At 32.1% G+C, this 24239-nt stretch overlaps 3 protein-coding genes across 3 annotated transcripts; 2 read left to right on the top strand and 1 right to left on the bottom strand.

The window, feature by feature from the left end:
• LOC112764515 (KH domain-containing protein HEN4-like) lies at positions 1 to 4415 on the top strand. The gene is made up of 8 exons (XM_072223694.1): positions 1 to 163; positions 440 to 1176; positions 1437 to 1879; positions 1977 to 2231; positions 2630 to 2935; positions 3432 to 3511; positions 3619 to 3727; positions 4121 to 4415. Exons 4-8 carry the CDS (start codon positions 2070 to 2072, stop codon positions 4262 to 4264), a joined length of 801 nt encoding a protein of 266 aa, XP_072079795.1. The 5' UTR covers positions 1 to 163; positions 440 to 1176; positions 1437 to 1879; positions 1977 to 2069; the 3' UTR covers positions 4265 to 4415.
• On the top strand, positions 476 to 2037 carry LOC140173079 (RNA-binding KH domain-containing protein RCF3-like). Its single transcript, XM_072222075.1, has 5 exons — positions 476 to 957; positions 1044 to 1176; positions 1437 to 1680; positions 1773 to 1879; positions 1963 to 2037. The coding sequence occupies exons 1-5, from the start codon at positions 476 to 478 to the stop codon at positions 2035 to 2037; spliced, it is 1041 nt and encodes a 346-aa protein (XP_072078176.1).
• Positions 4416 to 6004: 1589 nt separating the features above from the next.
• On the bottom strand, positions 6005 to 12887 carry LOC112764516 (amino acid permease 6). Its single transcript, XM_025810162.3, has 7 exons — positions 12625 to 12887; positions 12192 to 12425; positions 11382 to 11475; positions 10244 to 10458; positions 9522 to 9670; positions 6784 to 7011; positions 6005 to 6633 (listed from the first exon to the last, which is right to left on the bottom strand). The coding sequence occupies exons 1-7, from the start codon at positions 12728 to 12730 to the stop codon at positions 6208 to 6210; spliced, it is 1452 nt and encodes a 483-aa protein (XP_025665947.1). The 5' UTR covers positions 12731 to 12887; the 3' UTR covers positions 6005 to 6207.
• Between the last annotated feature and the right edge of the window lie 11352 nt (positions 12888 to 24239).

The following is a 24239-nucleotide window of genomic DNA, read 5'->3' as shown; positions in this document are numbered from 1 at the left end:
GAAAGAAAACAAAAAGAAAAAGAAAAAAGTGGAAAAAATTTCTGTAACTTTGGGGGTTTTCCGTCTCATATCACATCGCTGACGCCGGCCGCATACGGCGCTTTCTTCTTCTTCGTTCTCCCTTCGGTTCCCTTCGCTCTCGCTCGCGATTTCGTTCCTCAAGGTTTCAATAATACGCATGCTGTTTTTCAATTTCTCGTTTCGTTTTCCTTTTTTCTTGAATGTTTCTTTCATTAAATTCTATTGTTTGCCGTACTTAAAAGTTGAACATCCTGATAAGTACTTTATTGCTTAGCTGAATTTGGCAATTAAATGTTTGTTCAATTCAATTCACTTCTTGAATAGTTTTGGCACAGAAGCTTGTGGTTTGAATTGTAGTTATTATATGTGTGTGCTTGTGTTAGTTAGTGATAATGCTGATGCTATGGTGTGAAAATAGGTGTGCCACATTGTTTATTATCAGTGTTAGTTTCCAATGACATCGTCTAAGAGGCCAAATGCGGAGCCAAATGGGAAAGCGAAACGCCAAAAGTCAGGAACTGGTTTTCCGCCGTTGGATTTTGCTCCGGGAAGTGTTGTTTTCCGGTTGCTCTGCTCCGCGTCGAGGATTGGGAGTGTTATCGGCAAAGGTGGTGTCACCGTGACACAAATCCGACAGGAAACTGGTGTGAAGGTTAAGATTGAGGAAGCTGTACCTGGATGTGATGAGAGGGTTATTACTATTCTAGGTTCTGATAAGGAGACTGAGGAAGTCACTGACCAAGGAAGGGAGGTTAATAACAATAACAACAACAATAAAAATGATGATGATGAAGCTGAGAGCAAGGAGAAGGAGATTGGGGCAAAAGACGATGCAGACAATGATGAGGATAAGGGGTCTGTTCCGGTTGAAGATTTGAAGAGCGAGAAGGGGCATTCTGCCATTCGGAAGGCTCTCTCGCTGGTTTTGAGAAGATGGTTGAAGGAATGGAGGAGACAACAGAGGGGGATAAAGAAGGTAGTAAATCTTTGTCCTTTGTTTTTAGGCTACTTGTCCTTTCTAGTCAAGTTGGATGCCTTCTGGGGAAAGGTGGTAGCGTAATAAAGCAAATGTCAGCTGATAGTGGGGCACAGATTCGGATCCTTCCAAGGGACAAACTTCCACTGTGTGCATCGGATTCTGATGAGCTTGTTCAGGTAAATGATTGTCACTCTGTCTGAACTAAAACAGCAAAAAAGTGCATCTCATTGTACAAAACTACCATTGTTAATGTTATTTGAAGTTGCAAAGACCTTGCAGGATTGTTTGCTTGGTCAAATACTATTTGATTCACTGTCAAAACTTAAATGTAACTTCTTACTTCTGTATGTGTGCTTTTGCATGTATGCATAGTACCCTGTTTAAACCCTCTTCATGCTGTTTTAGCATTATTTTTCATATGTATGCTGTGATGTAGATCACGGGTGGAATTGATGTCGTCAGGAAAGCTCTTCAATCTGTTTCTCAACAACTTTTGGAAAATCCACCTCGGGATCATGAACCTCTTCGTGCCAATCCTACAGGACCATCTTCTCATTCATCTGGTCAATTCCCACCACATAACCGTTCTCTTGCTGCTCAAGGAGCGCCTTTTGCTGCAGGACCTCATGATATTTCTGTTTTTCATCCTGGTCCTCCTGTAATTCCCAAATTTCATGAAGGTGCCATACATGGACGCATGAGGCCTTCACAGGAGATGCTTACTTTCCGTTTATTGTGTCATGCTGAAAGAGTAGGAAATGTTATTGTAAAGGTGGAGCAATCATAAAGGCTGTGCAACAGGAGACAGCTAGTGAAATTAAGGTTATAGAAGGCAGTCCAGATTCAGAGCATTGCATTATTGTCATATCTGGTCCAGCGGTATGGTGCTAGTATCTCCCCCCTCCCCCTTTTTTTCTTGAACTATTGTTATGGAGCTGTATTCCTGTTTATGCTGATACTAGATTAATAATCGCAGCACCCAGATGATAGAGTATCTCCCGTGCAAGAGGCTGTATTTCGTGTGCAGAGCAGAATAGGAAGGTCTATACCTGATCCCAAAGAGCATAATATGTTAGCTAGGCTTCTTGTTTCTTCCAATCAAATAGGTTGTCTCCTTGGCAAGGGTGGTTCCATCATAACTGAAATGAGGAAGTTATCAGGGGCCCATATCCGTATATTAGGCAAGGATAAGGTTCCAAAGTGTGCTTCAGAAGATGAAGAAGTAATTCAGGTGGGATTTCTACCAAGTTTGATGCTCTTAAAATTACATATACCATTTTATCTCATCTGACTATTGTTTATGTAGTGATTGCTGATATCTTGTAATTATTTCACTCGAATTTGATTGCTTTCCTTGGATTTAGGAGATACAAGGTGGATGTTACCTTAATTATACAACATACTAACCATGTTCTCTTAGGTAAATAAAAAGCTCATTGTAAAGTCATGTGGATTTTCAGAGCAGTTGGAGTAACTTTTTGATATTCAATTATATGGTTGTGATTTTTCTGTTCTATTAATTGGACTGACAAGGTTGCTCAGTTATTATTAATTGAAACAAATTTTCATTTTCTAGTGTTATTGCAGTCATGCTTCACCTTTTGCTTATCTTTTGTGATTTTATGACAGATAAGTGGAGAAGTTGAGGCAGTGCACGATGCACTTCTGCAAGTAACCACAAGACTAAGACATCATTTCTTTCGTGATGCATTTCCATCTATCAATTATCCTTCCAATTCTCCATTTCTAGATCAAGGTCCTCCATTCCCACCTTACTTTGGAAGGCGAGGACTTTCACCACCACGGATGTATTCTAATCTAGGTCCACCTCCACACGGGGGTTTTCCCCTTGATGATGGTCCTCCTTTTATTAATAATATACGCAGACCAGGCATTCCTCCTCATTTATCCGAAAGGAAGCCTTGGGGTCCTCAGGTATTAGCTTATTCTTGCTAAACCCTTTGCAGCATATTTATATATAATTGAGATTTAGATTTAGGTCATCTACTATAAAACCCTATGGTTCATAATTTCTTAATGGGTTCTCAATAAAAATTAGAAAAAATATATTCTTTCAAAGCTCTAGTTAATGTATTTAATTTCATATTTAACATCAACTGTGACTTCCTAGTTCAATCCCTGGCAGGGAAGTTTTTTTTAAATTATAAAAAAATTTTTAAATTCTGGCCTAATTCTAATTTAGGCGATGATAAGAACCTCGTTCAAATCAATATCTATAGTGGAGGACAGATTACGGGCAAATATGTCCTTAACCAAGCCAGACCAGGCAGTATAGTCTTGTTCTCTGGCTGTAATATTTCTGAACCTATAACATATCATATTTTTCTAAGGAGCCGTTATGCTTAAAGAAGCTCCTTCTTTGACGGGGCTTACCAGTAGTTAAGAGTTATGTTGGATATATTGTTTCTAGGGGTTACTAGAAGGTGGTGGACCCATGGGCTTGCCAGACTTTCCAGGAGGCCCTCATAGGAGAATTCCAGGATTTGCAAGGTATGTTTCTTGTCTTTCTTTTGTCAATAAATTTCTTGCTATAATTTTTCAATTCCCCTTCCGATTTTATAATTATAATATTATAATAACTGACTTTTATTGTGTAGTGGGGGCCAACCAATTATCACTAGTACCACAGTTGAAGTAGTTGTTCCTCGAAAGCTTGTGCCTGTAATTTATGGGGAGGATGGTGAATGCCTAAAACAAATACTTGAGGTGAATCCACTACTTTTGAAAATTTGCAATTATAATTTTGTAGCTTACATCTGGTGTTTACTGTTTACTGATGGATAGCTTTTGCGCTTTCCATACGGCATAGCTGCGGCATACATATACACATGCATTGATATTCTTTATGTTTTGAATGCTCTAGGAACACTCAGAAGAGATATCTTAACATTGTTCATATCATTTGTATTTTACTTGTGTGATAGCTTTGATATGTATTAATGTGACTCTGACATCAATAATGCATGACTAAAATGACAAGATCATTAACCCTCTGTTCTATTTGCTTTTAACTTCAAATGTGCTGTGGTGTGATTGTTGATGAAGTCACTGCATAACACTTTATGATTTTGACATTTACAATTTGATCAACACTTCCAGATCTCTGACGCAAATATCAAATTTATGGATCCAAAGCCTGGAGCTGTGGAAACCAAGATTATAATATCAGGAACCCCGGAGCAAACTCATGCTGCCCAAAGTCTTATTCAGGCGTTTGTCTTGAGTGAGACAGAGTCTGGTTGATCTCTCTACTTGGGTAATACATTGTTTATTTTACTCTGTAGCTGCAATTGAGTTCATTATTTTGCTTACTGTTATATCTTGATGTCACAAATTGTAGAAGGAAAGCAGTGTAAAGTGTTAATTGTCATCTTATAGAAAAGACCATTCCCCATCCTTGCTTTTATGCACACTTGGGTTTTACATTCCCAGAACCAAACTTCAAGATACATCATATGTTGTCGGATAGATTTACATTATGTCCAAAATGGTATTGCTATTCAGTGTCAGAAAAATGAGAGAACTGGAACAATGAAAGACTGAACACAAGAAAGAAAATGAAAAAATGGTGTATTATGGAAATGGATTCTATCGTAAATCAGAGGTAGACGGTGAAGTAGTTAAAATCGTAAGGGCTATTTATTTGGGAGAAGCCCTATTTATATGCTAAGTTGCTAACTGGCTTCTAACTAAGGAAAGCCCTGTTAATTAGGGGCCTGATCCACAACAATGCCCAAGCACTACCCCCCCCCCCTCTTCCCAAAAAAAAAAAAAAAAAAACCAAAATACAATTAAAAAAGGCCCCAAGGGATAGTTTGGAGAGTTAATTTGGCCCCTGACTCAGAATGATCCTTACAATTTCGTTGGCTCTAATTAGAACTCCCAAATTTACAATTGTGGCTCCAGCTTGTCCCTGCGATTATCTCCGTCACCGGAATGCTGATTTAGCGCAATTGCATGATATGATGGACACTACTTAAACGACGGCGTATTGGTTTCGCATGCAAACCCTTTGGAAACCACGTAGTGTAAGGGTTTTCTTGATATTTGGCAACTTATGATCGTCGTAGTGGAAAGAAAGAAAGTTTTAACCCACAAAAAACTGAAATGACATGGTTTCTAAAGGGTTTGGGCGCGAAACCAATGCGCCGTCGTTTAAATAGTATCCACCGTGTCATGCAATTACATCAAATCAGCATTCTGGTGACGGAGATGATTGTAGGGGCAAGTTGGAGCCACAATTACAAATTTGGGGGTTCTAATTGGGGCCAACGAAATTGTGGGGGTCATTCTGAGTATCGGACTAAATTTCAGGGGCCAAATTAAGATTTAACTCTAGTTTGGACTTTGGAAATTAAGTCCCCAAGGCTTGGAAAATAAGCTTGAAATTATGCTTAAAGCGTAGTTATGATTTTCGGCTCACAAGCTCGTTATCTACCACCATAGCCTTCTGGCCAATATGAGTCTTGGCATAACCAATGCAGTTTTGTCTTTTTCTGGGTACTGTAAGCAATATAGTTTTACGTTAATTAACTTATCATCTTGCCTTCCGTATATTTGATCATGCTTTCACCTTTGAACCTGTATTTAGTAACCTCTACCTCTCTACGTGTCTACTAAAATTTCTGATTTGTTCATTTCATCTTTTCATATTATTATTATTATTATTATTAATGGTAGAAACATGGAGAGTAGTGATGAGACATATCACATGTCTATTGTACATGATTGACGCCTCATATATTTATGACAGTAGTAAGTGGAGTGAGCATGATGATGCTTGTTATATTGTTTTCCAGCAACTCACCAGTCATGGACATAGTTGTCGATTAAGTTTCTGGATGCTGAACTTGATTCTTGACACTTGAAACTTTCACTATGCCATTATAAATACTCTCTTTTGATGCAGATACAATATAAATGAATCAAGTGGGTATATGTTACCATCAATGGCAATGTTAAATGATGATTGATGTGCTTAACTTGGCAAACTAACATGGGGATTGATTGATTATTCATGACATATATACACTAAAACTGCATGCTACATTCTTTCTTTCCCACAGGACACTGATAACATTACATTATCCATGAACTTACTGATAACTTATTAAAACAAGAAACACACAAAAATAGCAACTAAACAAAGAAAAACAATATAATATAATAACACATGGAACAAGGTATTATTGCTGAGGCTTGAAAGGCTGATATTTCTTGAGATCTTGAGCAAGGCCTTGGATGGATCCAGCTGCTGAAATAATAGAAACAATCAAGCATACCCAACTCAATATCTTGAGCCATGTCCATGTGAATGAAAATCTTTGCATATTTGATTGCTTTATGTACATCTCAATGGGGAAGTAAACCGTTAATGGCCAAAATGATATTGAACCAATTAGGCCAAGGAAGTCATTGAAGAATGGGAACATCATAGCTATCAAAGCAGTGAAGATAACATATAAGGTTCTCCACACCACTCTGAACAAGTTCACACTGTAGGTTCCACATAGTGGAAGGTTCACAGAGTGCTCTGCATTCACAAACTGGCTATTGCTCCATTTTTCTTTGCTCCATTTCTCTACGAAACCAAATATGGGCTGGCAGAAGACCTACCAACAACAACAATAATAAAAGCATTAACGAGCGACCTCTAGGTGAGTATGGAGAGATTATGCCATTGGAGCTATAGCTCGTTGGCACTTTTCAACTAGTATCTTTACATAAAAGACTATTTTAGTCAAATTAGAGTTTCTTTTTACCTGGTATGCGCCGATCAAGTGGACGGCGATGCAGACGTTGGCAAAGTCTATTAGCCAGAATGGCTCATAGAATCCGAACCCTGTGAGGAAGTTTCCGGGTGCATCGTTTCCAAATGCTGCATAACCTATGCAGCCACATAGCACATAAAATATGGTTGTGGTCATGATTCCAATCAAACTTGCTCTCTTCATGACCTTGTTCTCTGGAGGGCTTGATTTCAGGGTATCCTGCAACCACATAGACTCCATTTATTTAATTACTACTTACTATGCCCATAGAATATTGTGATTGTTACAGTTGTGGTTAATGGTGTGAAACTTTTCACTCAAACTCATGTACAAAAATGTTTGTACTTCTCTTTTTTTAAAGATTTTGTCTTTGATATATATGTAAAAAATTATTTTGATTTAGGTCCAATTTTTTCTTCTCTTAACCTTGAATAATTGTGATAAATTGGTCTCAGAAACTTGAACGATTATTTGAATGACTTATACAGTTATACTATTTTGATGTAAGGATCAAAATACAAAAATAAGAAGAAATGGGGATTAGACCACCCAAAAAAAGATTATAGAGATTAAAAAAAAAAAAATCAAAATTTAGAATATTTTCAAAGACTAAGCTTACTTAAAATCTCTCTTCTTTTTTTCCCCCTGCAAGTTGCCATTGGTGATAGTGGTTCATGAGTGTAATGATTCATACTGTTTGTTTATAAGGAATCTTTGAGGGGGGGAAAAAAATAGTGATACACATTTCTGTGATACCATTGTGATGGTGATAGGATTTTCCTTAGCTTTAGCATCTTTTCTTGGACCTTTTAGTAGAAAGGTGTAATTTAACTTTACTACTACTTTTTCCATGATAGGTTTTAATAAAAATCTTAAGAATCTTTAGTTTTGAATAGTCATAGAACATATTCTACCATTTTGATGGCTGTAAATATTGACTTTAGCAAAAACCCATCAATATCAGATAAGTTAAGGTACATATTATTCTGATTAATCTTTTTTTATCTACCCTTTTTTAATAATTTGTTTACATTTATTTAAGTGTCAAATGTTATTAACAGAAATGAAATTATTTTTTAATCATACACTATAATATTATTAAAAAAGGAAAATATTAAGCAATATATTGCGCAAATTATTTTTTATATTGGGGTGGAAATGGTATTTTTTAGGATTATGGATAATAAGAGTGTTATTCTCAAATGTGTAACTTTTTTATTTAAAATGTGAAAATCGGACCCTCCGATTTGTTTGAGAATAAAAATCGGACCATCCGATTTATAAAAAACAAAAAGTCGGACCCTCCAATTTGTAATTTTTTTTTAAAAAAAAAATCATAACAAACAAATTAAACTCTCCGATTTGATATTTAAAAAATTTTAAAAATCAAATTATAAAGTAATTGATAGGTCCGATTACTAATTTCCATATCAAAATAAAATATATACACACACCAACAGAATTGAATTGCACACGTTTATCTTTCATAATAAAAATTTTTAGCCAATATATTGTACTTAATAGTATATTAATATTTCTATGGCCACCTTTTTCATAGGGACAATTCATTATTATTAGTAACTATTTTTGGCATGTAATAATTATAACAAACAAGAACGATGGGGCTAACTATACCAATATAGAAATTAATGATTGTTTTTGTAGACACCTGTCGAAACCAGATAAATGAATGTGGCTGTTTATAGCTATATATATGTTTCTCTTTATTAAGTGGAGGATGATTTTATTTTATTTGATTTGATGGTGTATGTGGACAATGCAAATACAACGCATTAGAATAGACATGTATGTGTTATAATCTCCAAAAGAATATCTATTCTTTATATATTATATTATTATACACGCATTTCACGATACTACTATACTTTTCTCTTGTTATTATATCGTGAGAACTGACAAGTGACAATACTTGAATTTATTATATTCTTTTGTTAGTTGCTTCTGTGCATTTTTTTGGTTGGTGTTTCACACTAATTATTTTACACGTATACTAATTAAACATGATAAACATGAATCACTAAATCAATTATTTATATAATTAAAATAAACATATATATTTAATATATTAAAAACAATAGATTTGAATCCTCTAAAGTTTGAATTTCACTTTAGAGAATAAAGTGTGATCTCTCATCATTAATTTCATAGGTGGGACTAATAATAAATATGAAAGAAAAATTATTCAAAGATAAAAGATTACACTTTATTCTTTAAAGTGAAATTCAAACTTTAGAGAATCCAAATTCAAAAACAATATATATTTATAAATATATAATAATTAGTTTATGGTAAAAATTCACATACAGTTATTTTTATGTGAAGTTGATATTTAATAATTTTCAACTATTAATTTCACATAAAAACTACTGCAGCTTAATTTAATGATTAGTTTTTGTTATATAAATTACACATTTACACCTATCAAATCTTGAAAGTTTATTTTCTTTTTTCTTTTTTTTAAATTCTTTTTTATTTTTGAGGACACATTTGGCTTATTCTCTAAAATATGCGTCCAAACCTTTTGTAAATGTAGGCATGCATAGACCTCTTTTTTTTTTTTTAAAGACAAAGAAGTTCAAATTCACAACTTTTTAAATGAGTATAGAAAAATTATATTTTTTGAACTATAACTTGTTAATAAGTAAAAATTATTTTTCAATCTAATTAAGATAATAATATTAATAATAAATAAAATAATTAAGACTTGCCTGAATCTCAATGAGGACATTAGAATAGGCATAAGCAAATGCAATGTCACCAATTGCTTGAAACATCCTCCAAACTTTCTCTGTTCCGGTAACGTCCACCCCAACTTGCACGCCGGTTAGCGTCGTCCGTGCCGTTTGTCCGCCGCCACCTTCACCGTACAAAACCCAAAACACGCATCATGCAACTCTTTCTATATAAATATAAAAAATATCTCCAATACTTGATTTTAGTTTCATTTTATTTTAAGTCATAAAATGCTACATAAAAGTATTTATGAAACCATACATCATAAAAACTGATTTAAGATTCGATCCAAGATTTGTTATTTTAATATTTGGTTTCGTTTCAATTTAACAATATTACAATAATAATATTATAATATTTATTTAATAAATTTAATAGATATATAAATGACAGCATTTCATTTGTCTTTTTTTAAAATAATACGGTACGATACAAATTTTAATTTTAAATAAAGTCAAAAGTGATATTTAAAAAGTAGAAACTCAGGTGCAGTACTGAGAGTCTTTAGATAAAAATTTAATCAAATCAGTCAAATTATTTAACGACTTTCAATTATCAACTTCACGTGAAATTAACTGCACTGAGTTTTCACCTATCTAAAAAAGTATTCTATTGAAGTTGTTTTAAATATTCTCTTTGTTTTAAAATTATTTGTGTATTCAAAGATAATAGTTGGTTAGTTAGTTAAAGTTAGTACCTGTTACTTTAGCTATGGAGAGAGCAAGGCCAATGGAAGAATAAGCAAAAGACATAACAGCAGCAACAATGGAGAGCCATGAGAGTTTGTGAAAATTTGGAATCTGGCTAAGCACGATTTGGATGCATGCAAAGATGATCATAGATGGGTTGTTTGATATGTAGCACTTTGCTTCATGCCCATGTTTGTGGAAACAGTTCGACCTTTTCACAGCCCTGTACATATCATTTCAAAATTAGAAAAAAAAAATAGTTAGGTGAAAATTCAGGTGAAGTCGGCTTCACGTAAAGTTGATATCTGAGAGTCGTTAGATGAAAATTTAGTCAAATCAGTTAAATCATCTAATGGCTCTCAAGTACTAACTTCACGTAAAGTCAACTGCACCTGAGTTTCTACCAAATAGTTATGATCACTACTAATTAATTTACTATCATTATCACATCTCTTAGCTTAATTAGTGAGATATTTCTTTTAGTAGGTTTAGCATGGGTACATATTAAAATTTTCAATTGAATTTTTTTATAAAAAATATAAATTTAAGCTTTTAATATATTTATTATTAAATTAGTGAATAAAATTAAATACGTAGAATATATTCATATTAATAAATAATTTTGATTTTAATATCATGAAAAAATAAATAAATTTTAAAATAATTTAATTTTTATATACTATTAATATAAATATTTTCTTGTAACAACCGATTAGGAGTTGCTGTAAAGGTTAAAGTATTTTTTTTCATATATGATAATAGACGCAAGAATTAAAAAAAAATAGAAGAAACAAAACAAGCCATTCAACATAGAAGGACTTGATTTATAAAAATATATAATAATATTTAAAAAAATTAATTAAAATAATTTAAATTTATCTTATTTAATATTTTTTTTTCCTCTTTACTATTACCGAAAATATAAGACAAAGTACACATTGTTAGTGGAAAGTAGCATTAGTAATGTAAGATATTTAAGAGCTTTTATTAATTAATAATAATCATAATTATACATGGAATAAAACACAGCGAGTTACGTGTCATGTTATACACGGAATAATAATATGTGAAAGTTTAAATATGGACAAAGAAATAATTATTAATATTGAAGTCAATTGTGTAAGGTTTTTATTGGAAAAAACTTACACCATACTGATTGAAGCAGTTATCGTGTAGCCGATTGTTACACCGACAAGATTTATATACTGAGCTAATCCACACAGCTGAAACTTCTTCCCACCTTAAAATCACCAAATTCAAAAAAAAAAAAAAAAAAATCAAACACAAATTTATGATAGATCTACCTTTATGTGAATTTTATTTACTTTTACTTAATTATGCTGTAAATGAATTATGGGTAAAATTAATTAATAAATGTTGTCACGACATGAATGCATGATGATGTATATTACGACTCTGGAAAGTCCAAGTTTCAATAACAAAACTTAGGTTATAAATAAGATTTACCTATTTTGTATCTTAAATACACATCGATATAAAAGTAGTTAAATGTTAAAAATGGCTAGATATTTTTAACATAATTAAATATTAATCAAATAATTTTCACTTACCAACTTTAAATAAAAATTATAGTAAAGTGATTTTTCAAAATATATATATATATACTATCTGCACGTGCGATTATTTTGTTAAAAAATATTTAATAAAAAAATAAAAAATAGCTAGAATTTATTTATTTAATATTCATTACAATTAATGAATATTAAATAAAATAAATTTTAACCTTTTTTTTCCTCTAACATTATCGCCCTATTGTGAAAACTCAGGTGCAGTCGACTTCACGTGAAGTTGATAGCTGAGAATCGTTAGATGAAAATTTAGTCAAATCAGTCAAATTATCTAACGACTCTCAATTGTCAACTTTACGTAAAGTCGATTGCACATGAGTTTTCACTTTAAAATAGAATGAGGATGAAAGAATATACGAAAAATGACCTAAAGTAGCCTTGACGACATCGGAATAGGTGTAGTTTCGCTTGCCGTGGACGGGGTCGGGGGAGCGGTAGCAGTCGGCGAGAAGAGTGGAGGTGAAGTAAGTGATGAATGAGAAGGCAAAGAGAACCGCCGGACCGGCCACCCAACCCATTTGGGCAATGGCCCATGCAAGTGATAACACTCCTGACCCTATCACCGCCGTTATTATGTGAGCACTTGCTGTTACCCATGTACCTTCATCAATTCAATCATACGTGAAATTGTCTTTATATGAAGTTGATAATTTAAAATATTAACCTTCTGAACCATAAATTTATAACTTATGTGAGTTTCGTATATAAAATTTTCATAAGATGAATAGTAAAGGATTAACAAAATTTATTATTTTTTATCAGTAATTAATAATATTTAAAAATATAGACTAAAAATATACCGGTTCGCTTGATTCGTCCGTCATCGTCGAAGTTCTTGGTAGCCTCTCCAAAAGCTTCGGGTGTTTCTATGTACATGGTATTCTTTTGGAAATGATCAGTGTTCATGTTTGTGTTTTGGTTTGAGTGTGTAAAATAAAATTGTGTTATTGGGAGTGTGAGATCGAAATTGAAGAGAGAAAGAGAGAAAGTTTGTGTTGTGTTTTGGTTTGGCTTGCTAGGGCCTTGTAGTTATAGTGGTGGGGTTTTGCCAACAAAGATACTCAGTAGTTAGTACAATAATAGAAAAAGAAAAGTAAGAAATGATAATCATTATAGGGTGTGACAATAAAATAAAATAATGTAGAACGGGAGTAGATTCTCTTCAGTAAAAAAAATTAGATAGTGTTTACTATTTAATTTTACTCTTTATTATTCTCTTTTCTATTTATTTTTAGTCCTACTTATAAAATTAAAGATGAAAGATCACACTTTATTTTTTCTAAGTGTTAAAAAAATTGGAGAGAATCTATTTCCGAAAACTGAGGAGGAAATTAAGTCAAAGGGGGAGATGCATGGATTTTGGAAAGTGGGGGGTACGGCACATGTCAAATTAATCATGGGTGATTAGGAATAATCTTCCATTTTTTTAAATGAAACATTAAAATATTTTGTTTATTTAATTTAGTCAAAATATTCTAGCGTACACATTAATTATTTAATTCAATAGATTTGTTTTTGTCATATCGCTGTTTTAATTTAATTTTTATATCACTATTGTGACCGTTAAAAAGAGTATTAATTAATTGCACGATTTTGTACTATTAATTAGTGCATTAAAATAAAAAATTTATTTAATATGTATTTTTTAGAGTATATATTAAAATTTGTATTAACAAAATTTTATTTTAATAAATACATATGTTATATTAGAAAATAAACTATTAAATTTATGTATATTTTTAGATGATTACTTTTAAAAAGACGTTTTTATGTGAAAGTAATTATCATATTTTTATAAATTTTTTTGATTGACATAATTTTATTATGAACACATGCTAATTAATAATCTCTAAAATTAATTAATTTCTTTAGACTAGGTAACTTTATTCTTATAGTAGTTAAGAAGAAGGAAGGGAAAAAAAGTTGGTTGCTTTATAGAAAATGAACTAGTGATTTCAATGAGACAAATACAAAATAGACTTTAAGATGAGCCAATTGAAGTAGAGAAAGTACAATACAAAATTGAAAAGCAAGGGTTAATAATGGGGTGTTAGGGTTCAAAGGGGTGTTTAGAAAAAAAAGAGGTGGAATTTTAAGAGGCCTTAGGAACCATTGAAGGTGGCAAAATGCAGGCTGGCATGTGGGTCCCACTTTTGAGGAGGTTTTTGTTTTGGTCCATCCATTTGGGGGATTCTTCTTTATTATGGCAGCCACTTAGTAATAATAGTTCTCTCTTTGATTGAGAGACATAGATCCCTCTGACTAGGGCACCATGCATGCCCTCATCACTCTCTAATTCACCATTGCTTTTTGTTTTGATTCCAATTTGAGTCTTGCTATCAAAAATTGTATTAACTTAGTTGGATTAACACTTAATTAGTTTAAATGCTATATATTTCTTGTTTCTAAAATTCAGGTGAAGTCGACTTTACGTAAAGTTGATACCTGAGAGCCGTTAGATGAAAATTTAGTCAAACTAGTCAAATCATTTAACGGTTTTTAGGTATTAACTTTACGTGAAGTCGACTGCACCTGAGTTTCCACGTTGATTTTAGTTGCGATTTAAACACTACAGCAAAAATCAAATAATTGTAATAGTTTTATAAAGATTTTGCGACGGTTTGAAACTGGTGCTAAATAATTTCTTCTTATATAATAGATTGTTGTTCTTTAAAGTACTGACAAAATTTTTTGATAACAAGAATTTTTAAAATCGTCGCTAAATAACTAATATAATTGTTCAGATATCTTGTAATGAGTTATGAAAAATTGATGTTAAAAAAGTGATATTTTCTATCAAATCTTAAATGTTGGAGGAATAGAATTACTTAAAAAAACTCCTATGGTTAGTTAAAAAAGTTAATATATATTTATTTTTATTCGGTTAGATACATAATTTTTTATATATCTCTATTTAGTAGTTTATACATTTTTAAATAAATTATTTTATAATAAAATATAAAAATTGTTATGAGGAAAAAAGGTTAGAATTCAACTGTTGCCACAAAATTGGGACAAAATTTTGTTACATATATATCATTCTCGGATGATACATAACTTTGTGGCAAAATTTTGGTTGTATAAGATATCTATGTGAACTTTGACCTAACTTATAATTGAATATTTTATTTCTATGCATAGTTGGGATGCTATGATGAAGAAGGATCATATCAAAATGCAACCACACCATGCTGATGAGTTTCCAACCAACTACCACAGCATCTGCATTTCATTGGTTCCAATATCAGAGGCACTAATTCATTATCAACTTAAATAATATAGGAATAATTTTAAGTATACCGAAAATACCGATGTTCCAATTGTTCTAACAGTAGATTTTAATTAATATATATTATATATATTTTTTATAATTCAGATGAACGGTTAAAATAATTGAAATATCGATATTTTCAGTACACTTAAAACTCTTCCAATAATATATATATTTCTTTGAAATCTTTTGACACAATTGACACTGGTCTAATTATTGAGTCCACACAATTGTAACCACTTGATAATGAATTTTGTTCATGTTGATCTAATCAATAATTTTATCGAAAATGTTTGATAACTAAAAAAATTTAATCAAAATTAATTAAAATTTATTTTATTTAATATTTATTAATTACTGTAATAATTAATAATTAAATAAGATAATTTTTAACTATTTTTTTTGTTAATATTACCGTAATTTTATTATATTTTAATATTAATTTAAAAGGTTCAATATAGACATGATATATTTTAGAAGAGAACAAATCATGAGGAGAGATCATATATTATAAATTTACAAAATTAAAATATAATTCAGCTTGAGAGAATTTATTCTCACAATGAATAGTCGTCTATCTCAATTAAATTGAAAGCATCATCACCTATATTCTAGTGTCCTATATAGTCTCGAACAAAATTGTCTTTTTAATAAACATACCCATTATTAGAAGGAAGAAAAAAAAAATAAAAACAACTCTTATTGATTTGTAATATTTGTCGATTAATTTTACTATTTGTAAGAAAAAAAAAAGTTTTTCTGTTAATAACCGTTACTATATATAATACTCATTCAATCATTGACACTAGGCACTTGGTAGAGTTAGAAAAAAAATAATTTGAATTGATCAAGTAACTAATTCATTCGTCTGCTTAAATTAAATAAGTATCAAAAATTCAAATCGTATTTTATGTATAAATAACTCATTAACCAGTGAATAATCTTTAAATAAAGCATATTTAGACAAATAAATCCTTAACTTGTTGAATAATAATAATAATAATAATAATAATAATAATAATAATAATAATAATAGTTAGCCATAAAATTTGGTGACACTTAATTTTAATTCATGATGTAGACTGTTCTTAATTTTAGCAGCAAATGGTGTTGGAAGAGCTTTAATCAATCAGTGTTATTATTATAGTTATGGAGTTTGTTCATCTTTGTATAATTTGCATGTGTATCAAGAAAATTGGAACATGTATGTTTTCAATTGATGTACAACGCCATATGTCTATACGTGGATCCAGACAAACAATCTAGAAACAACAAAATAATTTATTTAATTTGCGGTTTGTAACATAGCTATCATTTATTTATGGCTGGGGTCTTTAATTTTCCTTTTTCTTCTCTTTAAAACGTTATGTTATTATTTATCCAACATGACTAGACAAGAATTAGGATTTTTTTTTGGTTTCCCACGGTATCTCCCAACCCGACAAGTCAAGAACTAATCCGTCGCGGATCTGAGCTTCATTTAAGGGTCTGCTGCTGGCCAATGGATTGTTGCATGCACAAGGCGGAATTTGAACTCCCGACACTTGCTTAAGCGGACGAGTGAGTTGACCACTCGACCAACCCAAGTTGGTTAGGGTTTATAATCCCTATAACCTACTATTGGTTTTTTATATGGTGATTCTAGGGCAGGGAAATTATTTTTTCTGTGATTTTTTACCATCTCTTCTAATTCAGTGGACTAAAGATTAATTTGCTATAGATTTTCAGTTTTATTTAAGGGTCTGATGTTGACCAATTGATTGTTACGTACATATATAAGGTAGAATTTGAATATCCAATACTTGCTTAAGCGAATGAATAAACTGACCACTCGACCAAACTAAATTTATTAGAGTAGGATGATTCTATTAGCCAAAATAATATTGTGTTGTGTTCAAACTTTAAAGGAGGGTTTAACAAATAACAAAAGTTAATTATAAGAGAGACACAATAATATAAAAAGTAAAATCTATAATGTAATTTATTATACTCTTAAATTTATATAATAGTGTATTATTTTTTCCTATGTTAAGTTTTGTTCTAGAGAATTTTACTAATAGAAAATTTTCAACAAACAGGTTACGTGTATGTAGCTCCTAGATTGGACTTAAAACTATGGTCAGTTAAGATAATTCTTCTTGTGAACATACTAATTCATAAAAAAAAATATTTTTTTAATTATATTCACGTAAGATTTTACATAAATTTTACACAGAATTATCTAATTTTTTCTAGATTTGTCTCTAAATAGTATAAATAAAAAATTTAATACATATTTAAAGTACAAAATTTATTCTTAATTTTTATACTTTTTAGACTATTACTAATAATTTGAGTATAAAATTAAGTACACTTCCTCTGTAAATATGTCAATCCAGATTAAAAAAATTTAATTCGCTGTAATTTTGTATTGGGGAATGCTCCCATAAAAACGCTTAAAACGTTTTTTTTTTGTAAAAATGCTTATGTTTTGCATTATTATTGGACGTATGAGTGAATCGATTATTTTAAATTTCTTAACAAATTAGAATAAAACCGATTTTTTTATAACAATAATAATAAACTCTTTTTTTTAGAGATTTAATTGTATTTTTTAATTTTTAGGGATTTAAATGTTCACAAAACAAAAAATTAGGGATATATTTGTCTTTTTATCAAAAAGTTTAAAGATATTCGGTTTAAATTGTGTAATTCGATCGGATCAAATCGGGTCTAATAATTATAATGCAAACAATTGGATTTATTATTATTGCTATAATATATATATATATATATATATATATATATATATATATATATATATATATATATAACACCGATTTTATTTTGTTAGAGTATGGTGGGTTATATTTTTTTTTCTTTTTTTAAAATCTCTTTCTTGTAATTTTTTTTCCCTTCATTCATCTTGAATGTCAAGCATTCTAAAACTATATATATAAATAAATAGAGAATCGTAGCAAAATTAATAATATAAACAGCACATGAATATTGACATCTCATTCGTATAGTGAGAGCTCCTGTGTCAATTTGTTATCAATGCATCAACGAACCAATTTCTATTCTTTCGCTGTTATTATCAATACTCTCAAATAATTTATTCCAACTCTTCTAATCCTCATCCATTTTTTTTTTCTTTTAATGTTGTTCTCTAGAATACTTTTGTTTAGTTTTGTATAACAATCGTTTGTGTATAGTTATTTTTTTAATTCTAAAAACTTAAATAGATAAAAAAAGATATATAAATAATTATATTTTTGTCTATTTCTAAGAGTCTGACCTTTATGTAATAATAGAAATTAGAAAACGCGGACTTCCATGAAAACGATATTTATTATATTCTTTCATAAAGTTATTCACCGATAAATAATATATCACACTAACAATTTTTTTGTCAGGGTATAACGATTTTAATATATTAGATGAATTATCTTTATTTTAATGAAAAAAGAAGTTCCAGAATTATCATCTAATTATTAACAACCATAAATTGTAGAAAAATTTTAATTATATTATTCTGATGATTTCATAGACTTTTTCTTTCTTTAGATAAATAACTCAAATAAAAAAAAAGATAAAATTTGGAATAGACTAATGGTAAAAGTTTGAATCTTGTTAATTAAAAAGTACAGCTTACTCCAAACAAATATGAAATTGGGTATTAGTTAGAGATTTTTATTGTGCTAATATTGCTATATTTAAAAAGATAATTTAGATCTTTTTTTATCATTTAAACAAGTTATAGATTCAATTATTGACAACCAAATATCACTCCTCTCAAGATAACTGTTTCGGTTGTTTTAGAGACACAAATTCTTATTTTTGGAAGAGTCTATGCAAGAATTGTGAAGTGCTAAATGATGGATTTGTTTGGTGTATTAGAGTTTTGAACCAAAATTTTCGGTTTTTTAATTGGAGGAGAGTTAACTATCTAATGAGATAGATTATTTTTACATTTCTGATTCGAATCTTCGGATAAAGAATCTTTGGTGTCGTTTGGTAGGTGGCACCTGAAAAATTTTTATTTCCTTCTAAATCAGAGTCTGATAGGTAACATTCCTTCTTATAATCTGTGAAAATTAGTAAAGCTAATTTTAGAAAATATATAAATAAATAATAACTAAATAAAATGAGAGGTAATAAACAATCTTAGTTTATAACCTTAGAATTTTAGTGGTTGAAAAAGAGAAGAATTATATACCTCTAATTGACGGATGGTTCATATTGAAGAGACTCACCTATAAATTGAGTTTTTCTTTAATTCATTTCAATCAAGTCATCCAAAGAGAATAACATAATATTTCTTTGAGTAGTTTTCTTCTATATATATATATAGAGAGAAGTGTGTTCTCCTTTTGTCAAGAGAGAGTGTTATTATAGTCTCCTTGTGATAGAGAGAAGTTGTAATTCTCAAAGAAAGTTATTCAATTGTTTCCATATTTTATACAAATTTCTAATTTTTCATCTCTATATTTTGCTGTGTCATTTGTCTGGTACCTAACAGTGGTATCAGAGCCAAAGGTTGCTGATTAATATATTTTTTTTCCGCTGCGAGTTACCGTCTAAAAAAAAATGGCAGCAAAGTATGAAATTCCGAAATTCAGTGGGAGTAATTTTTCCATATGGAAATTGAAGATAAAAGCCATTATGAGAAAAGACAATTGCGTGACAGCAATTGAAGGTAGACCCACTGGAATTACAGATGAAAAATGGAAGGAGATGGACAACAATGCTGTTGCAAACTTACACTTGGCACTAGCTGATTCAGTTTTATCAAGTGTAGCAGAGAAAAAGACAGCAAAGGAAATTTGGGATGCTCTCACCAAATTATATGAAGTCAAGTCACTTCACAACAAGATATTCTTGAAGAGAAGACTTTATACTCTTCGAATGAGTGAATCCACATCGGCAACGGATCACATCAACAATCTAAATACGCTATTTTTCCAACTCTCATCGTTGGAATATACCATAGCGGAAAACGAACGTGCAGAGCTCTTACTTCAAAGTCTACCAGATTCATATGATCAGCTTATCATTAACTTAACTAATAATGTTTTGACTGATTATCTTTCTTTTTATGACATGGCTGCTGCGGTTCTTGAAGAAGAATCTAGGCGCAAGAATAAGGAAGATAGATTAGAAAGCTCAAAACAAGCAGAGGCTTTGTTGATGACAAGAGGGAGATCAATGGAGCGTGGTTTCAGTGGGAGTCAAAGTAGACCAAAGTCACAAAGTAAGAAGCAGGTCAAATGCTACAATTGTGGTAAGAGAGGGCACTTCAAGAAAGATTGTTGGAATAAGAAGAGTATAGAGAAGGTTCCAGAAGGATCAAGTTCTCAAGGATGTGTTGCAAGTACCTCTGATGATGGAGAAATCCTGTATGGAGAAGCAACAATTGGTTCTAAAGGCAGTAAACAGCTCACTGATGTTTGGATTGTTGATTCAGGAGCAACATGGCACATGACTCCTCATCGTGATTGGTTTTGTACATATGAACCTGTCTTGGAAGGATCTGTGTTTATGAGAAACGATCATGCCTTAGAAATTGTTGGAATGGGTACTGTCAAAATAAAAATGTTTGATGGTTCTATTCGTTCACTTCAAGGGATAAGACACGTGAAAGGCTTGAAGAAGAATTTGTTGTCGATTGGGCAATTGGATGAACTTCGTTGTAAGACCCATATTGAAGGTGGGATCTTAAAAGTTGTTAAAGGAGCTCTTGTGGTAATAAAAGCAGAAAAGATTGCAGCAAATCTATACATGCTTATGGGAGATACTTTGCAAGAGGCAGAGGCATCAGTTGCTTCAACAAGCCAAGAAGAAATGACGATGATATGGCATTGCAAACTAGGCCACATGTCAGAACGAGGCTTGAAGATTCTTGTAGAACGTAATCTCATTCCCGGGCTCAAATCGGTAAACTTACCATTTTGTAAGCACTGCGTTACAAGCAAACAACATAGATTGACGTTTGGTAGATCAACTGCTCGGAGCAAGCACATATTGGAGTTGATTCATTCTGATGTGTGGGAATCGCCGGAGATGTCCCTAGGAGGAGCAAAATATCTTGTATCATTTATTGATGATTACTCTAGGAGGCTATGGGTGTACCCGATCAAGAAAAAGTCAGACGTGTTTGCGATGTTCAAAGAGTTCAAAGCAAAGTTAGAACTTGAATCTGGAAAGAAGATCAAGTGTTTAAGGACAGATAATGGAGGAGAATATGTTGATGGTGATTTTATAACATTTTGCAAGCAAGCAGGTATTCAACGACAATTCACAGTTGCATATACGCCTCAGCAAAATGGTGTAGCAGAGCGAATGAATAGGACTCTCCTAGAAAGAGCACGAGCTATGTTGCAAACTGCAGGTTTAGCCAAGTTTTTTTGGGCAGAAGCTGTTAAAACCGCCTGTTATGTGATAAATCGGTCACCATCAACTGCAATTGGGTTAAAGACACCAATGGAGATGTGGCAAGGTAAGCCACCTAATTATTCTTCTTTACATATATTTGGTTGTCCTGTGTACGTGATGTACAATTCCCAAGAAAGAACAAAGCTAGACCCAAAGTCTAGAAAATGTATATTCTTGGGTTATGCTGACGGTGTTAAGGGGTATCGCCTGTGGGATCCCACTGCCCGCAAGGTAGTTGTCAGTAGAGATGTGATATTTGCAGAAGATGAATTGCAAAAAGAACAAGAAAATGACAGCACTATTAAAGAGATTACCACTGTTCAAATAGATGAAAAATGCAGAGAAGGTGATCTTTCTGAAGCAGAACCACAGCACGAAGAACAAGAAGCAGAGGCTAATGACATAGAAGTTCGTCGATCCACTCGACAAAGAAGAACACCATCATGGCACTCAAATTATGTTTTGACAAACCATGATGCATATTGTCTTTTGACAGAAGATGGAGAGCCAACAATTTTTATGGAGGCTATGCGCAATCCAGACACTTCTATGTGGATGACAGCAATGCAAGAAGAAATTGAGGCATTACATAGGAACCATACCTGGAAACTTGTTGAACTTCCAGCAGGTCGGAAAGCCATTGGTAACAAATGGGTTTACAAGATCAAACGAGATAGTAATGATCAGGTGGAACGATATCGTGCAAGATTGGTTGTCAAGGGATATGTTCAGAAAGAAGGTATTGACTTCAATGAAATATTTTCTCCGGTGGTGAGACTAACTACTATTAGAGTAGTTTTGGCTATGTGTGCTGCATTTGATTTACATCTAGAGCAATTAGATGTAAAGACTGCTTTTCTTCATGGAGAACTTGAAGAAGAGATATATATGCTCCAACCAGAAGGTTTTGAAGAACAAGGAAAAGAAAACTTGGTTTGCAGGTTAACTAAATCTCTGTACGGTCTAAAGCAGGCGCCAAGGTGTTGGTACAAGAGATTTGATTCTTTCATTATTAGCCTTGGATACAACAGACTTATTTCAGATCATTGTACTTATTACAAGAGGTCTGGTGATAATGATTTCATCATTCTACTATTGTATGTGGATGACATGTTGGTGGTAGGTCCCAACAAAGATCAAATCCAAGAATTGAAGGCACAGTTGGCTAGGGAGTTTGATATGAAAGACTTGGGACCAGCAAACAAGATTTTAGGGATGCAAATTCACCGAGACAAAAAGGATAGGAAGATTTGGCTATCGCAAAAGAATTATTTGAAGAAAATCTTGCAACGCTTCAATATGCAAGAATGTAAGCCAATTTCAACCCCACTTCCTTTGAATTTCAAATTATCCTCAAGTATGTGCCCTAGTAGTGAAGCAGAGAGGATGGAAATGTCTCGAGTACCGTATGCATCAGCGGTGGGAAGCCTTATGTATGCCATGATCTGTACAAGGCCAGATATTGCTCAAGCAGTTGCGGTGGTAAGTCGATTTATGGCAGATCCGGGTAAAGAGCATTGGAATGTTGTTAAGAGGATCTTGAGATACATCAAAGGAACCTCAAATGTTGCATTATGTTTTGGAGGATCAGAATTCATTGTCAATGGATATGTCGACTCAGACTTTGCAGGTGATCTTGATAAACGAAAATCTACTACAGGCTATGTGTTTACACTTGCAGGAGGAGCTGTGAGCTGGCTATCTAAATTACAGACTGTTGTAGCTTTATCTACTACAAAAGCTGAATATATAGCAGCTACACAAGCATGCAAGGAAGCTATTTGGATCCAAAGGTTGATAGAAGAACTCGGGCACAAACAACAGAAGATTTCTGTGTATTGTGATAGTCAGAGTGCCTTGCACATTGCAAGGAATCCTGCCTTTCATTCAAGAACAAAACACATTGGAGTACAATATCACTTTGTTCGGGAAGTAGTAGAAGAAGGAAGTGTTGATATGCAGAAGATTCACACTAAAAATAACCTAGCAGATGCCATGACAAAACCAATCAACACAGAAAAGTTTGAATGGTGTAGATCCTCATACGGCCTATGGAATACATGAGCAACATGAATTTTGAAAATTTATCAAAATTAGCTTTAAGTGGGAGATTGTGAAAATTAGTAAAGCTAATTTTAGAAAATATATAAATAAATAATAACTAAATAAAATGAGAGGTAATAAACAATCTTAGTTTATAACCTTAGAATTTTAGTGGTTGAAAAAGAGAAGAATTATATACCTCTAATTGACGGATGGTTCATATTGAAGAGACTCACCTATAAATTGAGTTTTTCTTTAATTCATTTCAATCAAATCATCCAAAGAGAATAACATAATATTTCTTTGAGTAGTTTTCTTCTATATATAGAGAGAGAGAGTGTTATTGTAGTCTCCTTGTGATAGAGAGAAGTTGTAATTCTCAAAGAAAGTTATTCAATTGTTTCCATATTTTATACAAATTTCTAATTTTTCATCTCTATATTTTGTTGTGTCATTTGTCTGGTACCTAACATAATCCAGATGTGCAAGTGAGTTGGTGTTGGTTCGGATCTGCTTCGAAGGTATATGACTCGCGCAATGGTTACTTGTGGTTATATAAGAAGCAATTTGGTTGGGAGGAGCAGGGGAACTGACTTTGGCTTTGGCGATGGTTTGTTCTGGAGAAGCACAAATTTTTGGCTTGGCTTTGTCTTATGGAGGCTTTGGCTACTGCAAATTTTTTCTTTA

This window comes from Arachis hypogaea, chromosome 17 (assembly GCF_003086295.3).
Source record: "Arachis hypogaea cultivar Tifrunner chromosome 17, arahy.Tifrunner.gnm2.J5K5, whole genome shotgun sequence".
In the NCBI taxonomy this organism is placed as follows: Eukaryota; Viridiplantae; Streptophyta; class Magnoliopsida; order Fabales; family Fabaceae; genus Arachis; species Arachis hypogaea.
Note: the sequence above shows the minus strand (reverse complement) of the source record. Positions and strands in the feature narration are given on the sequence as shown.